General features: G+C 45.1%; 1 protein-coding gene across 2 annotated transcripts in view; it reads right to left on the reverse strand.

The window, feature by feature from the left end:
- Positions 1-2,803: 2,803 nt before the first annotated feature.
- The window catches only part of Erc1 (ELKS/RAB6-interacting/CAST family member 1), a 296,730-nt gene continuing 275,172 nt past the window's right edge, over positions 2,804-24,361 (reverse strand). For both annotated transcript variants that reach the window (XM_052174710.1, XM_052174709.1), the window contains 2 exons: positions 24,159-24,347; positions 2,804-3,823 (listed from right to left, as the gene is read on the reverse strand). In XM_052174710.1, the coding sequence (XP_052030670.1) occupies positions 3,686-3,823; positions 24,159-24,347 (327 nt within the window). In that variant the 3' untranslated portion in view covers positions 2,804-3,685. The remainder of the gene's footprint in view (positions 3,824-24,158; positions 24,348-24,361) is intronic.

Below are 24,361 nucleotides of genomic sequence, written 5' to 3' on the forward strand. Positions count from 1 at the left end.
ACTACTTTTTTAATATTTTAATATTCTCAACAACGGACACAATGTAACTGCCCCGTTCTCTGAATCACACAAACAATATCAACAAGCAGAGAAACAAGAAAGGTGGTAGGAGCCGGACAGACACCAGCTCCCTCCAATCAACCCCTAAAATCACTTCTCCCTCAAAAGAGGCAGGAGGAGAAATACCTACAACAGGGTCACAGCACTTGCCAAACACATTGGGAAGAATCAGGAGACACTTGGTTACAATGTTGACACTAAAAAGTTTGGAAAGTTTCTGTTTAAAAAGAGTAGACAGCCATTTTGTTCAGAAGGATTTCCCAGGTAAAGCATGTTTTCTTTTTCCCTGACCGTCCTCTTGGTTCACAGGAAGGAATATGTCTTTGAACAGTCCGACTCTCCGAGACTGGCAGTGATGGCGGGTGCCCGGAAGGCCTGAGGTGCAGCCTCATCGCTCTGGCTCCTCCTCCATGGCTCCGGACTCTGCAGGCAGGAGGCGAAGCAGATTTGAGAGTTGCTGGCACTGCTGACACAGGGTCTGCTGGGACTTAGGCCTGTGGGTGTCACATCCTACGGATCGACATTTCCTTGCTTTGACCCTTCTTCAAAGACCTGGAGGGAGGCCAATGAGTCTGTGCTTCAGTCACATATGAGGGTGTGATGCCAAGCCAGTCCCAGTGTCAACAGTGGATGGCAGGACAGTAGCACGTGAAAACTATCTGCACTGACTTCATCTCTCCTGAGAAAGAAATCGAGCCAACACTTTCTTCCCAGGAGGCCAAACAGATGGACAGGACACGGTGAGCCACAGCGTGACCTCCAACACCGCTGGTGGTCTCATTCCAGTCTGCTCTCCTAGGGCTTCTAAAGCCCACTGGTGAGGAAGAGGTACACTCAGGCCTTCTCAAGTGAGAATAAAGGCTGGCAGGAACTGGAGGACCCCCCTCCACATTTCTGAGTTGCTAAAGCCCACTCTGACTTCTCCTTAAGTACTTTCTAATCCCAGTTAGATGTGCCACCAGCCACTCAATGAGGGCTGGGGACAAGAGCCTACTAAGGCATGCAGAACCAGGAGCCCTAGGTTGGCTTCTGGCCCTCTTTCATACTGTCATCTTCATGACGTCACTTGGGGTAGACACTGCTGACAGAGGGTCTGCTGGGACTTAGGCCTGTGGGTGTCACATCCTACAGAGTAACATAACCTTACTTTGACCCTTCTTCAAAGACCTGGAGGGAGGCCACCTTCACTTTAGGTGCAAAGCCTCTGAGGCTCGAGGATGGAGTGAGGAGACAGAGATGATCCTAGCCAACCTGCATGAGCTCTCAGGACCTTTAGGAACATACGTGCATAAAGACAGTCATGGAATGACATGTCCCAGTGTGATGGCAGTTATGAATTTTGTAAATATTGGCTTAATAAGTGGTAGTCAGTAGGATCCGAAGGCCAGATACCCTATTAACTTTGCTTAATACAAAGACTAAATTTATGGTTCAACTTTAGCTCCACAGTCTCCAGAACCACTTGAGTTGCTGGATCACCGCCCGAGGAGACCCCTTTGCTATGGTGCAGAGATCAGACAAGGTCTATCTCACAAACCTGCCTTCTCGATAAGCATGAGCCCTGCAGGGTTCCTGCAACCTCTCTGGAGGGACCAGATGGAGAAGGAGGTGGTGGAGTGGGTCAGATGCCCAGTTAGTAAGGGTGGCAGCAGATGGTATTTCTGCTAACAAACACCAAATGGGGACCTGTAAGGATGCCTGCCTGTGGTGACCCCTCACAGAACAGCTGGAGCAGTGGCTGGCCAGCGGCAGGGCTAGGCTGCTCCTGTGGGCCTGGACTCTTCTAAGTTTTCTGGATTCCACTGTTGCCTATGAAGCTGTTACTAGGTAGTGGTTCCTTAGGTTATGAGAATAAAATAAGATTCTAACTTTCCTATCCTGAAATACTGGGGTCTTCTACAGGATTTATGGATGGGACAATTAAAAAAAATTGAGAGAACTGAGCAGCAGTAATTACCATTTTTTGGCCTAATTTCCATCTTCCTGGTGGCTAGGCTGGGTCCTCCAAACGCACCTCTGTGAGAGGTGCATGGCAGAGTCCACCCAAACCCTCACAAGAAACTCTCCAGCATCCCCCACAAAGGAACACTTTATGGCAGGGAAGAAATGAAGCCAGGGCTGCGACTGTTTAAGTGACTGTGACAAGCAGTGGCTGCATGATGTCCTAGGTTGAGGGCGTGAGAGATTTGCGGGCAGTGCTACATTCCTTTGAGAGTGTAACTGGGCAGAGGGGGAAATGCAGGCCAAGAGGCCTTAGCAGCCTCATCAGGAGTCTGCTTCAGGGATGGAGACTAGACATGAGCTGCACTAACTATGTCTGACAGCTGTCTTCTGCACCCGGGGAAAGTCTGCAAAATGCCCCGACATTCAGCTGGCTCTGCATCTGATTCCAGCATGGTGCTGGCCAAGTCCATGAGGTGTGCATGGTTGTGTTAAGCAGTCAGCTGACACAAATGAACATGGCTAGTCCCTTAAACAGAACACGATTCAGGGTAATAACACTGACAGCAAAGATCCTGACCTGCCAGATGGGATCTTCCAGGCAGAGGCGGCTCACCCAAGCCCACAGATGCCAGGAGAGTGGAGAACAGAGTGCTGGTCTGGGCAGACAGAAGGGAGAAGGTATGCGTTCACTGCCAGGATTCAAGCGAGGCATCTCCCAGGACTTCCATGCCATGCCTATCAGAGGCTTTTTCAAGGATGGGCACTGTGCACATGGATGTGTACACAGTAGGCATCTCATAATGAATGAATGGAGGAGGGAATGCGTGTGAATTAAGACAAACTCAGTTGTGCTAAAAGAAGTTTCAAGGCATGTTTGAGGCTGCGGCTCTGAGATGTACCTTAAGAGTGGAGCTGAGAAGGGGGGCAGTGGATCACATACTCTAGCAACCCCTGGTCTACAGCAGCTTGGGGCAAGGTGGTGGGAACAAAGAGCGTGGTGGGTGATGTTCACGAGGAATGAGCCTGGCCCTCCAGGACATCTTCTGAGGAGCAAATCTGTAAGCAGTGACAACAGGGCCCTACATATTAAGCCCTCTTCTCTTCAGTCAGACATTTACCCTAACAGTGTAGCATGGGAAGGTCAAAGGACTTAAAGAAGAGTAGCAGGGTGGCCACTGTGAACATCCTCCTGCTGCTGACTAAAGCACAGGTGAGACAGGCAACAGGCTGAGAGCTGAGCTGCAGGAAGCCGGCCGTACCAGGGCTCATGATGGTGAGCACAGGGACAGCGTGACGTGGTCACCTCCTCCCTCCTTCTCTACCCTCCGAGGAGAAAGCACTCGTGCTGATGCTTCAGCTCCAGGCTCCCAAAGCACAGAATCTGAGGGCTCCAGGTGAGCTGAGTGGCTTCTGGCTTCCTGTTCCTGGAAGGGTGGAGCGTAGCTCCCAGCTCTGCACTGCTGACGCCAAGGACAGTTAGTTCTTCATGGAGACCAGGGAGCTCTGTGCAGGCAACATTCAAAGCGGAAGGCGAGTGCGGTGACAGACACCGGTGGCTGGACTGGCACGTCCAGCTGGCAGGTGTGGTGTGGAGGCGACTCAGACACCAACTCCTCAGGTTTTCCTCTTGAGCTCCTTGGTCACCTTCCGTGGAGCACATCAGGAGCATATCAGGAACACGTCAGGAGGACTCTTCCAGGGCATTGACCACTTGCTCGAGGATGTCAGGGCAGTGGTCAGCTATCTGCTGGAGAATGGCGTTTGCGAACTCCTGCAGCTCTGCGTTGTCCCCTTCCACTTTCTCCAACTCGTTCTGAAGCTGAAAGGGAGGAGAGGCAGGGTTTAGGGAGAGTTCAGATTATCTGTGCTGAGTGGGAATTCATCAGGAAAGAAATAACAAGCAGAGTTGATGTTCCTGTACCAAAAGGAATGTTTAAAATACACACATTTCTAGACTCTCTTCCTCAAAGTAAGGCCCAGAGAAGCCAGTTCTAAGTCCAAGGCTGCACGCTGTAACTTCCAGTGCTGACTTCATGTGGATGGCTGTGTCCAAGCTTCCAGACTCACAGGCCTGAGTGACTGAGGAGTTCAACTTTGTGTGGTGCTCCTACACAAAGATTTCCCTTTGCTACACACAGCTGTGTTTCTGCAGGGGCCTCAGACTGCTTAGTTACCCTGTCAGATATCCTAGCCCACTGCAGAGGAGAGACACACACCTGATGTGCTGTTTTCGGTCGCACTGGACAGTCCTTTTCTAACCAGCAGTCACTAGTGCACTGTGTGAGGTCTGAACGACTGAGGAGCGGGTCCCTGTGCCGAAACTCCTTGTATTCTGATGGCAGGACAAGAATGTCAACAAGTAAGTCACAACCCAGCACAGTGCACCTCAGAGCTGAGGACACACTGGGAGAGAAGACACATGGTTACTTCATTCTGGGTGCATGAGGAGCCACTAAAAGGTCTCAAGAGCCAAAGAGCCTCTCACTTGGGTGATCAGAGGCAGATCAAAGAAACATTCAGTACGCTGGATCCTACAGTGAGGGGCGGGTGGGGGAATGGAGTTGACACAGGTGAGGGCAAACCCAACCTGGTACAAACTACAAGGAAATCCTGTATTTTGAAATGGCACAGTGACATAACTGCTTTCATCTTCTTAGAAGGTGACTTGGAGATCTAGTGACCATAGGTGTGTGGATTCATTTCTGGGTTTTCAATTCTATTCCATTGATCTTCCTGTCTCTTTCTGTACCAATACCATGAAGGTGGTTTTTTTTAAAATCACTATTGCTCTGTAGTACTGCTTGATATCAGGGATAGTGATTCTGCCAGAAGTTTTTTATTGTTGAGAATAGTTTTTTTATTTTTTGGATTTTTTTTGTTTTTGTTTTTGTTTTTGGTTTTTTTTGTTTTTGTTTTTTTGTTTTTTTGTTTTTTTTTTGTTTTTTTTTGAGACAAGCTCTCTATGTATAGCCCTGGCTGTCCTGGAGCTCACCCTGTAGACCAGGCTGGCCTAGAACTCAGAAATCCGCCTGCCTCTACCTCCCAGAGTGCTGGGATTACAGGCGTGCGGTGAGAATAGCTTTTGCTATCCTGGGTTTTTTGTTATTCCAAATGAATTTGCAAATTACTCTTTCTAACTCTTAGGAAGAATTGATTTGGAATTTTGATGGGGATTGCATTCAATCTATAGATTACTTTCAGCTAAAATAAAAAACTCAGGTGACAGCAGATGCTGGCAAGGATGTGGAGAAAGAGGAACATGCCTCCATTGCTGTTGGGATTGCAAGCTGGTACAATCACTCTGGAAATTAGTTTGGTGGCACCTCAGAAAATTGGACATAGTACTACATGAGGACCCAGCTATACCACTCCTGGGCATATACCCAGAAGATGCTCCAACATGTAATAAGGACACATGCTCCACTATGTTCATAGCAGCCTTATTTATAATAGCCAGAAACTGGAAAGAATCCAGATGTTCTTCAACGGAGGAATGGATACAGAAAATGTGGTATATTTATTAAATGTGGTATATTATTTAAATGGAGTACTACTCAGCTATTAAAAATGATGAATTCATGAAATTCTTAGGCAAATGGACTTAGAAAATATCATCCTGAGTGAGGTAACCTAATCACAAAAGAACACACATAGCATGCACTCACTGATAAGTGGATATTAGCCTAAAAGCTCAGAATACCTGAGATACAATTCACAGACCACATGAAGCTCAATAAGAAGGAAGACCAAAATGGGGGTACTTCAGTTCTTCTGAGAAGGGGAACAAAATACTTACAGGAGCAAATGTGGAGACAAAGTGTAGAGCAGAGACTGAAGGAAAGGTCATCCAGAGACTGTCCCACCCTGGCACGATTGTGGATGCCAAGAAATGCTTGCTTAAAGGAGCCTGACATAGCTGTCTCCTGAGAGGCCCTGCCAGAGCCTTACAAATAGAGGCGGCTACTCACAGCCAACCATTGGACGGAGCACAGGGGTCCCCAACGGAGGAGTTAGAGAAAAGACTGAAGGAGCTGAAGGGGTTTGCAACCCCATAGGAAGAACAACAATATCAACCAATCAAACTTCCCAGAGCTCCAAGGGACTAAACCACCTACCAAAGAGTACACATGGAGGGAGCCATGGCTCCAGCGGCATATGTGGCAGAGGATGGCCTTATCAGACATCAATGGGAGGAGAGGTCCTTGGTCCTATAAAGGTTTTATTGATACCTCAGGGTAGGAGAATTGAGGGCAGGGAGGTGGGAGTGGGTTGGGTGGAGGAACACCCTCATAGAAGCAGGGGGAAGGGGGATGGGATAGGGGCTTTCCAGGAGGGGGGAGAACTGGGAAAGGGGATAACATTTGAAATGTAAATATAGAAAATATCCAATAAAAAAAAAAGGTGACTTGGAATGTTTAAAGAAAAAAAGCTTTTGAATCGCAGAAGCCCATTCCTAGGAAGTGACGGCCTTTGTAAGCACAGGGTAGAGCAAACAGGGCCAAGAGACAGGAAGGACCAGACCAGGGGACAGAAGAGGCACACGCTCTCAAAGCAGGGCTCCATGAGGAGAACGGAAAGCACCGTGATGGGCTAGCCGAGACACAGCATTCTCAAATACCAGGCAGGGCTCCAGGCGAGGAAGGAGGGAAACTGAAAACTGAGTGTCAAGTATAGTTCAGAAGCCAGTTTACAACAGCCTGGATCTCAGTGTCAGTGCAGCCATTTATTGGCTGCTGTGACCCTGACCTCTCCCCTTCTGTAGGACAGACCAGTCATATCATCATAGGGCAGTTTTAGAGGATTTAATGACAATCTCATACTAAAGGCATGGTAATATCCACTGCACTGAAAATTCTTGAAAAATGGCTAACTATTATAATTACTGCTATTAAGTGGCAAAGAGAACCAAGTTTTCAGAACCCCACTGTTTGTTAGACTCTAGGCAGTCTGAGCCAAGAATGAGTTTGGTACTTCTCAAGTGCAGCCATCAGGGAGAGACTGGCAATCTTCTTCCTGCTGATGTTGAGCCTGATTGAAGGCACAAGGACCATGCCATGGCTCAAGGATGCTTTAGTGCATCTTTAAAAGGTTCAAGACAGGAATTAAACTAATCTACTCTCACCTAAAAGTGTATTGTGCTTCTAAAACAAATCCCAAAAGCTGGCAAATAACTGACTCTGGGGATGGAATCTAGGGCCTGGTGCATGCTGGGTAAACACTCTACAACTGAGCTGCATCCCCAGCACCCACAAGGATATGTTAAAAAAGAAAGTAAAAAAATATTGTAAAACACACTAACTAGAGGGCACCACATTATTACCTTTGTGTTCACTGGACTTTGTATTATTATTGGTTCCCCCCCACCCCCCGGGACCAAATACCTGACACAAACCACTTTGCAGGAGGAGTTACTTATTTTGGCTCATGGTTTCAGAGGGCTTATCCATAGCCAGGTGTTAAGGGCTTGGCACCAGGCCATTCCTGGGGATATGGCTGAACTTGTAATGGGTACAAAGTCTTAGGTTCCTTTGGGCTGACCTTTCTCTTTTTGTGTACTCTAGTCACACAGTGAGCATGAGTTGCCCTGCTACAGACCCAACAGCAATATGGCAACTGCTCGTGAATGCAACCTCTGAAGCTGAGACCAGCGTGCCTCCTTTCTCTGAGAAGACAAGCTGACAGATGTTACAGTGAGGGGGCTGACACATATCTTCTCTTTTATGGAATGGCAAACCAACTCCCTTACTGCAAATACTATAGTAAAAAATACTAACATGTAAGTTCCCGTGACTCTCTCTTGACATAATTTTTTTCTGTATGTGTTAAAATCTTTGCATGCAAAGATATCAGAAACATTCCTGAATAGGATAGTTTTACTAACCTGAAAAACTAAGTTTGTTTCCATGAGTCAGTCAGACCTTTCTGTAACTTAAGCTTGAAGTTCCATATCTTAGTATTTTATTTTCCTCCATATTTAAAATATTCATTAAAAAATGTTCTTTCAGTTGCAATGGATACAGCAAGATTTTATGGAAGAATTGGTGTGGTAGGACATACCTGGAGGATCATTAGAGGTCAAGTCTGTTATAGTGTGTGTGTGTGTGTGTGTGTGTGTGTGTGTGTGTGTGAGAGAGAGAGAGAGAGAGAGAGAGAGAGAGAGAGAGAGAGAGAGAGAGAGAGAATATATGCTTGTGAGTGAAACAATGGTTCTTAAAAAATATTCTGTGGAAGAGCTGCTTTCTACTAAATTCTAACCTAACTCAGACATGGAAGGAGGGACTAAAAATGAAGAATTGGATATAGAGACATTATCTCCAGCGGAGAAAATAGCTAAGTATACTCTGCTAAAACAAACCAAGATTTCCAAATGCAGGCTGGAGTACAGGAGGGCAGCAGGCCTGACAGCTCAACCTTTCCACACTGCCTATAGGTAAGGGCACAGTGCCTATGACAGGGTAGTCCTGTTTACAAGGTGATGTCACATACAAAATACCCTGCCTCAAAATGACACCACAGTACCCTTTATTCCTTCTTCCAGTACCCTCTGGGACACCACTTCGGGTCCGCTTCCTCTCAATAAACTCTTTGTCCCAGTCTGAGAACACAGGGACCTTCCAATATCCTGACAAGAGCCTCTGAAACCGCATCTTTTAAGGCTGACTGTAGCTTTTCATCATCAAACTATTCAGAAATGCATTCTCAGCTGGCATGGGGAATAACACAAATGGTTCTTCATCTAACTTGCTTTCTTAGAAGGTTAGTGAAACCTCTACCTAAAAGCTATTAAGTATATTTACAAAAGTAAAACATATCTTAAGTGGAAGACTAGAACATGATCAAACCTGGAGACTTGATACTGCATTAATTCTGCTCAGACTAACTCAGAGATTCAGTGTTACCCCCAAAAATCTAGGCAGCTGTGTCTATAAGAAAGTTCAGGGAAAACCCTATACAAACATGACCACTTGTTTTAAGACAAAGGTATTTCCTGTGTGGTGGGGAGAGGTTGCATTTTCTGATACATGGGTCTTCATGAAAGAAAACTTTTATCCATACTGCAGTCATACTCAAAATCAAGTTTCTCATGGATAGTAAACGTATGTCTGAATAAAAAACATGAAAATATTTAAAAGAAACTGGAGGGCTAGCCATGATGCCACATGCCTATAAATTCAGCATTCAGGTTGAGGCAGGAGGATTGAAAGTTTAAAGACAGCTTGGGTTACATAGTGAAAACCTGTTGCAGAAAACCCAAGCAAAACAGCAACCAAACTCACAAACCACAGCAAGACATCTGCACTGAATGTGAAGGCTAAAACAGGACACTTTGCAAATACAATCAACCATGCTGGTCTTCTCTGTACCCTTCCAACTTGGGCATATACAACGCCAAAGCTATTATGCAAAGATTCCTTAAACAGAACACAAAAGAACACTCACCACAAAAACAAAACAAAACAAAACAAAACAAAACAAAAAACCCAAAAAACCAGTTAATTTATATTAAAACTAAAGGTCAGATGTGTTGATCCAGGCCTGCAATTCTAGCACTCAGGAGGCAGAAAGGTCAAGAGTTCAAAGTCACCATCAGCTACATAGTATGACCAAAGTCAGCCTGGGCTGGTGAGGCCTTATGTCCCAAACTCAAAAACAAAACAAAACCAAACTAAACCAACAACAGCAAAACCCCAAAAAGTCAAGTAAATAAACAAGCAAACAAGAATACTCAAATAAAACAAAACCAAAGAAAGCTACCTAAAACAAAACTAAGAACTTTCTCTTAGAAGACATTATTAGGAAAGAGGAAAAGCAGCTGATGTTTGCAGTGCATGTATGGGACAGGGACTAATAGTGTCATGCATAAAGAACACCTATAAATCAGTAACAACAACAGAAAATCAACCACAAAGAGCCAAGAAACTAGAAGTACTTTACAAAAGACTCCAGTTGTCACTCAGGGTCTGTGTCTGCAGACACCTGAACACCTCACTGACAACCAAATTCACTGAGACTCATTTCTATAAATATAATGAAACAAGATGATGCACCTGCATGCAACCTTCATCTAGATACTCACACTGCCTAAATGCTACGTACAGTTGTTACACTGTATCACTTAGAGAGTGACAAGGGAAAACAGGTCCCGGCAGCCTAACTACAGTACACAGTTGATTCTGGAAGTGTTCAAACGGCAAAGGAAGGGAGAAAAAAGCCAGGTGACTTGTGGAGGACAGGGCTGAGGTGTGACAGGCTGCTTAGGTGTTGCTACAGTCTTTCCATCCTGGGGCAGTTATCTAATGGTCCATTCCGACTCACTCAGCTGTGTACTTAGGTTTTCTGTGCACACTGTGAGAAAACTGCCACCACTAGGGCTCCCCTAAGACACTGTCTACCTGACACTGAGGACCTCTCCTTTGGAAGCTCTGGCCCTCAAATTCAGCAGGCCACAGCCCCTGGTTCTTTCCTTGCCCATTTCCCTCCTCTGCCCACCTCTTCTCTTTTGCTTGTGATGCTGGAGACAGAGCCCAGGGTTGGTATGTGCTAGGTAACGGCCTAGCCCTGTGCTACCCTCCTGGCCCTCGTGCACCAGACAAGTGACCCACTGCCATGCCACCGTGCCCGTCTGGGCCCGCGGTGCTACCCTCCCGGCCCGTGCAAGCTCAGAAAGTGATCTAGCACTCCACTCCTCCTCCCTGCCCTTTTTCTTCCTTCCCTCAGACCCTCTCCTGAGGAATCCTGTTTATGCTAGCTTTAAAAAGAGTCAAAGTGAGTGTGGTAGGGTACACTTGCATCCCAGCACTTGGGGGGCTGTAAGTCTGAGACCCTGTGTCAAAAATTTAAAATGTATAAAAGGGTTAACAGCAGGAACTAATAGTTTGCATCTATTTTGAGCAAAAAACTATTCTAAGTGATTTAGTGCATTAATATATTCAACACATTTTTTCTTTTCATGACTGAACAAGCTCCTGGTATTATAACTGTATCGTTGCTTCTCAGTTTTCACCATTATCAATGCTCATCTGTTGTCGTTCCTGTCCACAGTCCCACCCACATTTATGACTGTTTTCTTAAACGCCCAGGTCAGAGACCTAGGGATAATCTCCTGTATTCTGTTAGTAATGAAGCTGCTGGCAGGAACAGGGCGTTGGTGTTCCAGCAAGGAGGGAGAACTCTGGGACAGAGAGAGGATGCATGAGGAGATTTGCTCCCGACACTGATGGAGATGGGTTACATGAAACGGAGGAGAGGCAATTAACCACTTGGCAGGCCTTAGAATCGAACAAATGCATTATATAAGTTAGGTGCTAGTCAGGGAACAAGAGAAAGCTTAAGGTCTAGGCATTTATTCATAATTAATTAAGTCTCGGAGTCATTAGTTTGGGAACTTGGGTGCAGTTACACAAAGAAGTTTGTGACATGTGGCCAAAGCATTTGAGATTAACTACAGATTTTCAGCCAACAAAAAACCAACTAAGAGCCAGTCTCCCTGTTCTCACAGTCAGCAAAGCAAATCACAGCTGTGAACCAACCCACTCTGGCCTTCTAACATGGCAGACGTCTGAAGTGCAGCTCTTCCACATACCAGCAGAACTAAAGGCTGCCGTCTGTGACTCAAAAAATACTCTCCCTGTCACTCCTGAGAAGATCTCTGTGAGCAGGCTGGAATGGGTAGCCTTCTTCTTTTCCATCCCCTGAAATGACACCCCCCCCCCCCCGCCATAGCCAGCACAGTGTGGCAGCCACTGCTCCCACAGCCTTTCCCAAGCACACATCCTGTCCCCTGCTTACCTGCTGTTCTCTTACCCACATGTGAAGAATACTCTTTCCTCTGGCGATGCTCTGACTTTCTCATCCCTCATGGCTTAGCTCATCCTTTTCTTCTAAAACGTTCCCCATTCAGAGAGAGCACTGTTGCAGGATTTGTTCTGTCTTGTTTTAAGAGAGGCTCTATGCTAACTCAATTCTCTGGTAAACTCCTGGAGGAATTTCTGTTTTATACTGTCTAGCAAAATGCCTGCAAACAGCAGATGGTCTAAGAATGGCCAGTGAGTCAAAATGCAGGAACAGATACTAATTTTTTCTGAAGACATTTTCTGTTCTGTATCTGCTGCCGGACTGAGTGCAGGCCCAAGTGCACACGGCTAAGTGCTCTGCTACCCAGCTGCACCTCTGAAGAGCTTTTAAAGATCGGCCGGCTGAGGTAAGGTGCGAGTTGGTAACTCAGTGCTTGTTTTATGGAAGGGCCTGGGTTCCAGCTCCACAGAAACACAACAAAGAAATCAAATCATATGAATTTCTTGGTGGGACAGGCCTGCCTGTGATGAAAGCACACATTCTGCTCAGAATTCCCAAAAGATGGAGTTCAGGGGCAAGTACAGGGCATGAGGGTGGCCATTGGCAACACTGTCTAGCTTGGCCACTCTTGAAGTAGTGATGTGATTTCTAAAGGGGCCTGAGCCAAGAGTCCCAAATGTAGCAGTGACTCCATGTGGAGCACTCAGGGTGATGCACATTCACAGCAATGCACAGTCACGGTGATGCACACAGTGATTCCATGTGGGACACTCACGGTGGTGCACAGTCTGCCATGTGACATACAGTGGAAGAGGTGCCTTGGTCTCCAACACAGAGCTACTGTCACAGACAGGAGGCTCAGCAAATAAATGGAGCAGACATGGGGGTTCTACAACTTTTCACCCAACATAGGTGCTGTTGGGAAGGGTTGGCTATAGGGTTGGCCAGCCTCCATGCTGAGTAACTCAGAGCTCAGCCAACATGAATGGTACAATGACAAGAAACATAAGTGGGATAGATGGAGCAAGAGAGAACTGCTGTGGTGAACTGGCTGCCTTGGGAGCACTGCTCAGAACATCTGCTCAGCATACACTATGACTTAAGAACAGGACCTGTATTTCTCCACAGACAAGACACAATACAACTGAAAGCCACCAGACCCAAATGTAAGAGATTCTTAAAAGAGAAAAAAAGTTGAGTATTCTGTAGATTTGGCTCCATTTCTGCTGTGAGGTCAACGAGAGGGTCTCTGATGGGTTGAAAGGCATGCCCAGAGCGGTCTCTCAACAAACTCAATGGCCAGCATGACTCACTTAAGTCCCCTTTTCATGATTTGGTGGTAGGCACAAAATCACATAGAAATGCTTAGTTTGCTTTAAGCAGACAAGAACTCGAGTATTTTAAAACAAAACAAAACAAAACAAAGCAAAGCAAAGCAAAGCAAAGCAAAACAAAACAAAACAAAACAAAACAAAACAAAACAAAACCAAAACAGCTAACTCTCAGGACACAGGCTTTGAAGTCAGAGCTATAAAACTGCTAAGGGTGGTGCCCTGGAAGTGGTAGGTCAAGTAGAAATGGCCCCTGCCTTCGCCAGACTTCCTAGCTCCAAAACCAAAACCAGCAGCAGTTTAGGAGTGATGGAGACAAAGAATGAGCCTTCCAGTTTTAATTTCTCAAACATATGTAATAAAATGTAATGTATTTTGCTACTTTGCCATTCTGAACAGACCATAAAGCTTACCAGATTGGAGGGCCTAAGAGCACAGTGATTTCTCAATTGGGAAGCTATTTCCTACAGGCATCTGGTCACTGTTTTCTCACTGTAGAATTTACTAGCATTGGTGCCAAGGAAAGCTAGAGATTGATCTTGAAGACTTTTACAGCTTCCCCACAGGTTAGAAATGACACTAGTACCCGCACAGTACTAGTTTATGTACTGAGATGAAGGAACTTCTGCCTTCTCTTTCTTCATACAGAAACAGCATAGTACTTCATGCTTTGAAACATGAAAATCATGTAATTCCATTGTTATCTCCCATATTTTTCTATCTACAACACAGTATTTGTTAATCATGTACTGGATGAATGCTAGCCTTAATGTGACTGGGCTTTTCAGGGGCAGATTGCCACTATTTTTATAATCTGTTTTCAAAGGCTGAAAAGAAATTCAGGTCGAGGGCCGTGGCTCCATGACAGGACACTTGCCTAGCATTCCCAGGCCCTGGGTCACGTTTAAAGGTTCATCTTCCCCCATACCAAACCTAAAACCAAATAAAGAGCTCCTCTTCCACCCACAGCAGCCCCTAGTCCTGAGTGAAATCAAACACTGAGGAATCAGCTACATAGCCCAGGCTGGCCTCAAATTCTGGATCTCCCCGTCTCTGTCCCTTTCCTCTCCTTCCCACCCGACCAGAGCCAGGCAAACGTCTAATCACAGAAACACAAGGCTTACAACATGTTAGAGTCAAAGCACAGTGATTCTGAAATTTCAACTCATAGCTTAGAGGAAGCAGGGTGATCACTGGTTCTAGACTCCACCTTATGGTTGAGACAAAAGCCTGAAGAGGTAGAGTGGAAGGGTGTTAGGCTGTACTCACATCAGGAAACTTAGCATGTACCACCCAGAGGCCAGCCTGGGTCAGAAGTCAGAGCTACAGTTTCCAGATGCATGCACACTCTATCTGCAAGTGTTGCTAAGATACTAATTAATGTCTTAATCTTTGACCTACTTATAGCCAGACATGTCTGAAATGCTTTCCTGTCTAGGGCATTTGTCCCTAGATGAGATAATCTGTGTACCCTCTGTGATATTGTGCCACTAACAACTCCCAGGTCTGTCTCTCTTCTGGAGTCTGTCTTGCTAGAGTGCTCTGTCTGTTCTGAATGTGTAGAGAGACAGAGAGGACAGGAGGAACACTCATGACTAAGAAAGAAAATTGTGAAAAGAAGAAACTCAACAGAACGTTCCCACTGTTTTGGCTGGTGTCCTATGCACTAATTTTGATGGGCCAAGAAAATGGGAATCATTTCCTATAGAGGCAGGTCCCTAGAATACTAAAGGAACTGTGGTATACTGTCACCTTCAAACAATAAGCCTGTCAGCCCTGGTGGCCTACTGAACAGAAGCACAGTCCTGAGGTAAGGGATAGACAGGCATAAGGACATGTCGCCAAGAGTGGGATCTGCTTTATATGGGCTTGCAGTGGCATGGTCTAAACAAACACTGCCAACTATCTAGAATTCTAAAAGCCTTGTTTTTAACCTGATTTGGCAGTATCTTACATTATCTTTCAATTATCTGCTAACTGAAATGAACTGAGACTTGCCCACCATTTTCAAAATGAAAGGAAACCTCCCTCCTGTTAAAGGGATCTATCATAACAATAGCAATATTCTGGGGAGCACAGACTCAGGCAGGGTGGCTGGCCAGCCCCATGTGTTTAGTTTGGCTCTCAGAAATAAGGAATGTCAAAAGGGAAAGGATGGATTAAAAAAAAAAAAACACTCCCATACCACACTCCCCCCCAAACCAAACAATGGATTAGGAAATCTAATGCTGAAGCTGTCAGGGTGGTAAGAATAAGGCTTTGTTGCAGCTGAGATTTAAGTGCAGGACCAGCATGAGGCCCACTCCATGTCCAGCTGATGTCTCTGCCCAAGCGAAGGGAAGAGGGAAGGGAGTTTGCAGCCACTATCGCACGTGCACAAGACACCTATTCCCAGGACTGCTTTTCCCAACACATGGATCCCACGTTAGTGCCAGTGATAAGTGAAGACTGAAAAGGCTACTGTGGTCAACTTGCTGATTTTCTCACTAATTTTAGTGCAAGCCTGATATATTATCTGAATGGTTACTCCTGGAGAAAGTGAGAAGATGATCCTTTAATGGGGTACACACTCCTGGCCCAGTAAAACAGAATCATAGGAGGTGTCTATTAATGACCAACCTTTGTTATCAGGTGGGATCATCTAAGTGGTCCCTGAAGGAACACAGCCATTCACGGATGACCATGGACAGTGTGAGAGGTAAGTACCACTCAGACAGAGAATGCCTGCGTTTGATTTGGCTGGCACAGAGACAGATGGGGTAGGGTTGCACGTTACTAATTTTTGCATGTTCAAGGAAAGAAAGTATGGGATCTGATTTGAAAGCTCCTTAGGGAAGGCTGGGGCTGAAAAAAAATATTCCTATAATCTCTTAAATCTCAGACTTCTGCAGTTTTGTTACAGGTCAAGAAAGGTAGGGCAGAGACTCCAGGAATATTTCCAGTCTAATCTGGCTCAGTGAATACTGAAGGCTCTCCATGCTATAAGCACAGCTCCCCAAGACATATGATGAAGTCATGGCATTCAGACCTCCAACACACTCACAGATTTGGCCTAACCCAAGAAGACAAAGCAAGCATGTGCAGGAGAACAGACATAGCTTTTCTTCTACAGTGTCCTTCTAGGGAGCCAGACACAGAAATGGTATGCTCAGCCTTCATGAGAAGTGCAGCTAAACTGGAAGAATTCAGCTAAACATAGGCAAGGGGAGACTGGGAAACCCTGGAATCATTCTTCTGCATATAACCCGAGAAGGCCAATCCAAATAAACTAGAACCCAGATAAGGCTGCACATGGCCCTGAGCAATTATCCCAGTGTCTATGGACCACTGCTTATGCATGACACTTCATAGGACTTAAGGTAGAACACTAGGGTTCTTCTGTCCCACAGGGAACAAGTGAAGGGGTGGCAAAGTTACAGCCCTGAAGGGGTTAAATAAACTCTCCAATACTCCTTATTACTCTCCATCCCCCTTTCTCCACAAGGACCCACAGGCTTGGGTGGTACACTCAATTGCAGTATCCGAGACACACTCAGCCTGAGCTGGCACCAACTACACCGGCAGCATCATGACAAGAAGTTCTGTATTTGAAAGTGTCAGTTTCTGCTGGAGTTGACACACTGAATTTACTTCCTAGGCTGCAAGGAACAGCAGTGGCCAATACCTGAAGCAGAAGCCTCATTTGCCACCTGACTTTCCCATCTTGGATGAGGCATTTCACCTCTTTGGCTTCAGCTGTCTGGAGACAGGTGCTCTTCAAATTCTTTTCAGACTTCATGATGTCTGACTAAGCAGAGCCCATCCCTGGTTTGCCTTATCAGACGAGTCAAAGGATGAGACCCAGCCGGAAGCCATAAGCTTTTCTAGCTCATGAGAACGCCACCGCACCCACTCAAGGTCTCATCAGCAGGAGCCACAGAATCCGTAATTTATCTCCTCAAGATTTCTTCCTTCTGCTTGCTGCATTTTGAGTTTAATTTGTGGAACACTTTCCTTAGGAATAAATGCTGATTGGATTTAGTTTTGCTTCAGCCTTGCAGATGTAGAGTGATAGACTTCACATGTATCAAATAGCATGAAGTCAGAGAATCTGGAGACGGAGGATGCTTTAACACTGTGTGTGCTATGGTGACAAGTCTAACCTTTTTTGCTAGGATCTCTGGAGTGGGCACCATGCCTAGTGCATCATATTAGCTTAAAGTCACCGTCACATCACATACTTTTCTGCCAAGCTGGAAATAAGATCTGTCTGAAATCTGGCTTGTAGTCTCAGTTTGATTTAAAAAGTCAAGACTCAGTCTGATAACATTAAAACCATTATTTCTCACTGATAAGGACCCCACGACAAATTTTATTCACTAGAACCTGATCTTTAGGACTAAACAGTGAGCATATGCTATGTTCAGTATTTTCTTTGGTGCCTAGTTGCCTTTTGCACTAAAGAGAGGCAGAGCAGTAGGACAGTTGTTGAGTTGTAAGAGTACCTTCACTGTATCTACCCCCCAATGTTCCTGATTTTATTCATTGATGACACTGTTATGGCTTTGTGACTATAACGACTCCTTCAGAAAGGCCCTGTTAGTGAATGTACCTCACTTGACTTTCTGGGTAGAAGTAACCAGCAGCCCTAAGTCCCCTGAAGGAATGTTGGGTAACTAACTCATGGAAATGAAATTCTGTAGTACCTTTTACCTTAGGGCAAAACCCACAAGGCTTATTTGGAATGCAGATTCTATAGTTTCTATAGCTGGTACAGTAATCAGCTAAATCAAAACTCTGAAACAGTGGCCCACTAGCAATTAGGCTCTGAAGTAGTTCCATGATGCTTTTATGGACTGAGCTGTGTCCAGCGAAAATTTACACGTTGAAGCCTTAATCCCCAGAACCTAGAGGAATTGCTCTATTTGGAGATGGAGCCTTTAAAGGGTGATTATGTTAAAGTCATGCTTTTGACTGTATGGGTGGTGCTGCATGTAGGTAGTAGTAGTTTAGATGAGAAGACATCATGGATGCTCAGGTCACAGGCTACATCATTTGAGGACACAGTGAGAAGTCTATAACCAAGAGCCAAGGATTCCAGAACCAACACCCTGTTCTTAGGTTTCCAGCCTTCAGAGTAAGAGAAGACAAATTCTATGTGGACCCCTTACATGGTGTATCTTAGCTGGAAGAAGCTAATAGATTGTTGTTGATATGTAATGCTGTGGAGCTCACCGGCCATTCACATCTAGTTCTGACTCCCCCTGTTAGGAAGGACAGTAAGCGTGATTTGTTCCCATCTTTCTGACTCAGGATCAGAAGGCTTTCCGCACTTCATGGCAGTGGTCCCAACAGCAATATCTAGAATGTCTGGTAAGTGGCTGGTATGGAGGGTAACCCAGAATAATTGGGAGCTTTGAACCAGGCAGGAAGGCTGTGTCATTATTTTCCCTGATGGGTGGTGGTGGTGGTGGTGGGTGGGCTTTGCGTTATGGGTGGTGGTCAAGTATACAGTGGGAAATGGCAGCAATATCTGAATATATATTGAAATGGCTTGTGTATCAGGATCGCATTTGGTTTTGTCCTGGGAAGTCAAGTTCCACAGGAGAAGGGTATGCATTTATTCATAATTCTATTTAATGTAAGCATCAGTTTTCCCCCAGAGAATTGTCAGTCTGCACAGTCACTGTTACCTTTGCGTGCTCAGGCAGGAAGTTGTGGCGTGCATCACAGTAGACACTATGTGGAAGAACTTTAAGTGATTTCAATTTCTAGATAGTTACAGTGTGGTCAGGACCATCAAGCCTTTGGTAAAACATCTAAAACTCTGAGAGAGAAGCAGTGGTATAACTTATTCCACCAGCATGACTGGGCTGGATATGTTCATTTCCAAAGGTTTTAGGGCTCTAGGACCAGGGTGACAGAGAGGGCCCTGTGTAGCTTCCACAGCTTCAGCTGGAAACATTTTCTTCCTTATCTGTGGGGAAGTGTGTGTAGACATATTCATATCCCACCCCCAGGTCCCTTAATTTGTAACTTCCCATGATGACACAAATATGGTTATTCTACATTGAGCACAAACCTGTAGTTTCTTTGTATATTTTTCCATGTGGACACCAAATATAACATACTGTTCTTATACTGGGAATGAATGGAAAACAGTATTTAATGTCTGCATAATCTCAAGCATGCAGAAGTGCTACTTTTGACTCTAACTGCACAAAGCAAGTTCTCATTTCACCTTCACGTCCTCAGTGCAATACTGGGGAATATCCAGAGGCAGGGTGGGAGGTTTGGGTTCTAGTGTCTGAAGCTAGCACCCTACCAGCTTTGAACACTCCTATGCTGTCTACTCAGCTCTATGCCAGCGGCCTCCTCCTCTTCACTGCAAGACCCAGACACCCTCGTCTCTGCCCCTCAGCACTGGATTATAGGTGCATGCCACATTGCCTGGCTTTTAGATGTAGGCTCTACTGTGGGGGTCAAACTCAGATCCTTATGCCTGTTGCACAAGCATTTTTATTAGCTGAGCTATCTCTCCAGCTCCAATTTTTATTTTTATATTTTAAGCTTTCATTGCCAGATATTTCAGCATCCAAGTAGCAAGATACTCTGGAAGAAGAAAATGCCAGATTGTGTGAGAGCGGAGCTGAGAAGAAAAGTGAATCTACCATACTGTGTAATTTTCATAAATGTGTCAAGACACACACAACATGCACACATTCCTGTGCTCAGTTCTGAGGCAAACACATTTATCTTCAGGGCTCAGCTACTCTCTGCTAGACGGCTGCTCTCGCCTTTTGCAGCCTCTCACGTGCTGCTGCTCAGTGCTTTGGACAAGGCTTCAGCACTAGAGCTGAGAAAACAAGTTCAGACATCACAAACAGAACAGCAGATCACAAACAGAGACTGGGAACCAGAACAAAGTCTGTCACCCACCAAGGGCCATTCTCTCTCCCTCTCCCTGCGGTGTCTCAGGCTCTGCCCCCAACAGCTCCCGCGCCCCTTTGGCTCACGTGGGTGGCACAGCAACCAGGCACAGCCATCCAAGAGACAAGAATGGAATGTCATGTCTATGGCCAATGACTGATGAGTGGCAGAAATGACTTGCAGTTGTTTAGTGTGTTAGTACTGCACCAGCATGGTCATTCCTGAATCTACTTTTTTCAAAAGAGGGATGGATGCAAGTTACCCAGCAATTGGAGACAACAAATGGAAAGACAACCAAGAAGACAAGGCCTGAGCTAAGTTTTGGAAAACTATTTCCTGAAAAATGAAAATGGCACCAAGTGCTGGGAACAGGGATCCAAGCCAGTGACCCACAGAGTGACACACACTCACTCCAGTGAGCCTCAACCGATGAGAAGTCACCATTTAGGCCAGAAAAAAATTTTTTGTTCTCTATTTTTAGTGGATTTTAGTGTCAAACCAAACCTATCAGTTGAACTACTTAAACACTTGAAAGGGAGGTCAAAGGTGGGGTGTGACCTTTCAAAAACAAAATATTGGCATACAACAAAAAGCAAAGACATTTAATTATGTGCATGCATGTGTGTTGGTGGGAAAATATGTGTACATGAATGCAGGTGCCAGTGGAGGCTAGAAGGGGTCAGATCCCCGAGATCTGGAAGGTGGTGCTTATAGAGCATTATGCTTTACCTGCTGCTCCATCTCTACTGTCCCAAAGCACGGGGTCTTTACGTTTATAATTGTGTATGTGTGCACATGCATACATACATGTCTATGCACACATAGGGCACACATGAATGTATGTATGTAAGGAGGGTAGAAGACAAACTCAGGTATCACCCCTCAGGAGCTGTCCATCTCCTACCCCACCCTTTTGGCAGGAAAGGGGACTGAACCTAGGGCCTCACAGGTGCTAGGTAGCTGTTTTCCCTTTAGTTCCATTTTAACCTTTTTTGGGGTGAAAGGTCTCTCATTGGCCTGGAGCTTGCTGACTAGCATAGACTAGTGTCCTAGCAAGCCCTGGGTTCTACTTGCCCCTCCTCCCCACAGCTGAGATTACAAGAGATATGCTGCAGCACCTTCCATTTACTTATCTATCTATCTATCTATCTATCTATCTATCTATCTATCTATCTATCTATCTATCTATCTATCTATCTAGACAGGGTTTCTCTGTGTAGCTTTGGCTGTCCTAGAACTTGTTCTGTAGAGCAGGGTGGCTTCAAACTCATGAGATCTGCCTGCCTCTGCTTTCTGAGTGCTGGGATTAAAGGAATGTGCTACCACTACCACCAGGCTTCAAAATATTAAATTTATTTTCTATTTAAATGTTTTTGTACACTACATAAAGTTACCCCTGCGTTATTCAAATGCTGATTTCTTTGCTCTTTTATCTCGTTTCAATCCAGATATGGCACTGTAATGTTTACACCAAGAATCTCCTGTCTCAAGTTTGTGTAAATAGTTCTTATCATTTATCCTCTGCGTTGTTAATAAATACTGATCACTCAATGGCTGGGTAGAAGAACAATAGGGCAGGATATCCAGCAGCCAGAAGGAAGAGAGAGGGAGAGAGGGAGATTCAGCTCAGCCAGGCTGATGGGGAACTGGAGCCAGGAGGAAGGGGACTGGAGAGATCTCACAGAAACACAGCTGCAGCCCAGGAAGCCGGAGCAATGAGAAGAAGCAAGTACATCGGGGCAGCGGCTGGGAGCCATATCAGCTTAGAGACTAAAGTAGATCATTTAACTGCTCAGCAACTGAGATGCAGTTCAAATAAATCCTGGTTTCTCTGTGTGGTTTTTGAAATCTAGCATAAGGTAAAGAAATACAGCTGCTGGATTAATTTACTAGTTTATTTATATTCAAAATAATTTTACATTTGGCTCCCAATGTGGGGTGTCGAATAAATGTAAGTATGCATGTATCCATCCATCTCTCTCTCTTTCTCTCCCCCCCCTCTATCTATCTATCATGTGTGTGTTTGTGTGAATGCAGGCATGTCAAAGTCAAAGGGCTCTCTCAGAAGTCCACCTGTACCTTCCACCTTGTTGAGACCTGGCCCCTCGTTTGCCACGGCTTACACTGGACTAAATGGCTGATAAACTTCTGGAAGTTTCCTGTCTCTGCTTCTTATATCCTCTAGAAGCACTGCAATGTGCTATACCATCTAACTTTATGTGGGTTCTAGGAATGTAAAGTTTGATCCTTACACTTGTATAGCAGGTATTTTATCCTCTGAACTACCTCAGCCTCACACTTGGCTTTTATATACAGGGTGTGGGATCCAAATTAGATCCTCAGTACTTTAGTAATGAAGATATCTCCCTAGACCTTGTCTTATATTTTTGAGACATGGTCTTATATTAGTTTCTTTTCTGTTGCTGCGATAATGAAGAGAAACTTGTGGAAGAAAGAACAAGAGGCTGAGAGCTCGTATCTCAACCCCAACCATGATGCAGAAAAGGCAAGCTGATGTAGGGTGAGGCTGAACTGAAACTTTCAAAGCCTATTCCCTGAGAAGTACTTCCTCCAGTAAGACTGCATCTGCCAAGCCTTCCCAAAAAGCATCACCAACAGGGGACCAAGTATTCAAGACCTGGAGCCTATGTGGGAATCATTTTCTTTTAAAATACTACAGAGAACATTATATTAACTTCTATAGTTTTTGGAGCTTGAAATAGTTCATAAAAAGTAATGTGATGTGGGCCTGGGGAGATGGCTGAGCAGTTATCACTCTTGTTCTTCAAGCAGAGGACTAGAGCTTGGATCTTCAGAGTCCACAAAAATGCTGGGTGCCAAGGCAACCCACCTGTCCTTCCAGCTTGGTAACGAGGATTCCTAAGCAAGTCTGCTAGTAATACTAGCCATGTAGGTGAGCTCTGGGTTTCATTAAGAAATTCTGTCTCAAACTAAGGCCCAGATATTTACTTGCTCCCCAAAGTTGAAGAAGTTTGCACTGATTTGTTTTCAAAACCTGTCTTTTATGCAGTCTATACAGAAATGAACAGGAATACATACAACTGACTTTGAGAACCAATAAAAAGTTCTTAAAAAAAAGCTTTGTATAACAGTCAGAAATATGTGCTCTGTGTGAGAATCAGAAGATTCTGGGAACCTTAAATGCTGTCATCCCTCCTCCTAGTTGTATGAGAACTGAGGTGCCCATTTTATAGATGTGGACTACCGCACACCTACTGCTCACCTGTTGTTGCTGCCCCGGAGGCCACAGACCCCCAACCTCCCTTTGCAATGCCCACCTCCCCGTCCTAGCTTCAAGCTCTGCTCTGACAGGGCTAGAGAGTAGGATGGTCACAGATCCTAGGTTGTGCTAAATCCTAACTCTCTCAAGAAAGACCTAGAAGAATTACACCCGTTAGTTATTACCACCCCCCCCCCCCCAGTTATAGATATCCAGGATGTATTTACAATAAAGACCAACCCTCAGTGACCACACTAAGGAGTATGCAGAACAGACAGTAGGAGGAAGAGGATACTTCTGGGGCACTACATTAACCTGAAATTCTACTTTGGTGAAATCAACCTTTACCCCCCCAAAAAAATTAAAAACTGAGGTAATACATGCTTAACTCAGTACATATTTAAAAAATAATGTTATGTATGTTTTCTGCTGATTTGAAAATAAATAAAAAAATATAAATCAATTAAAAATGACATTTGGGGCCTAAAGAGACAGCACAGTTGGTAAAGCACTGCTGTACCACTCTGAGGTTCTGATCCCCAACATCATGTAAAAAGCTGGGTATGGTTGTGTGTGCTCATAATTCCAGAGCTGGGTAGGGAGAGGCGGGAGGGAGAGGCTGGAGGATCCCAAGGCTCGCAGTTAGTTAGTCTACCTAAACTAGTGTGCTCCAGGCAGCAAGAGGCACTGACTGGGGAAAAAAAAAAGAAAGAAACTGAAAGCTCTTGAAGAATGACACATGAGAATGACGTCTGGTCCATATGCATGCATACACGCACACACGCACGGGCACAGTACCTAGACCCATGTCCTTATCCCCAAACACTACCCATGCAGACAGGGAAGTGTGCTTGGGCCACAGCTTAAACAAGACCTACCTGCTCTTGAGACATCTTCTGCAGCTCATTCTCCCAAGCTGCCTGTTCACCATCTGCATTGTAAGAAGCTGGTGGAGTGAGTCCACGGAGGATTAGGGGGTCTCGGTCATGGCAGAGGGCTGTCAGGTGTCCAATATACAACTTTAACTTGCTTCTATTTTGGTCAAGTTCTAAGAGGGGCTGGATGATCTGAGGTGAGAAAA

The sequence above is a fragment of the Apodemus sylvaticus genome, chromosome 2 (assembly GCF_947179515.1).
Source record: "Apodemus sylvaticus chromosome 2, mApoSyl1.1, whole genome shotgun sequence".
Taxonomy (NCBI): Eukaryota; Metazoa; Chordata; class Mammalia; order Rodentia; family Muridae; genus Apodemus; species Apodemus sylvaticus.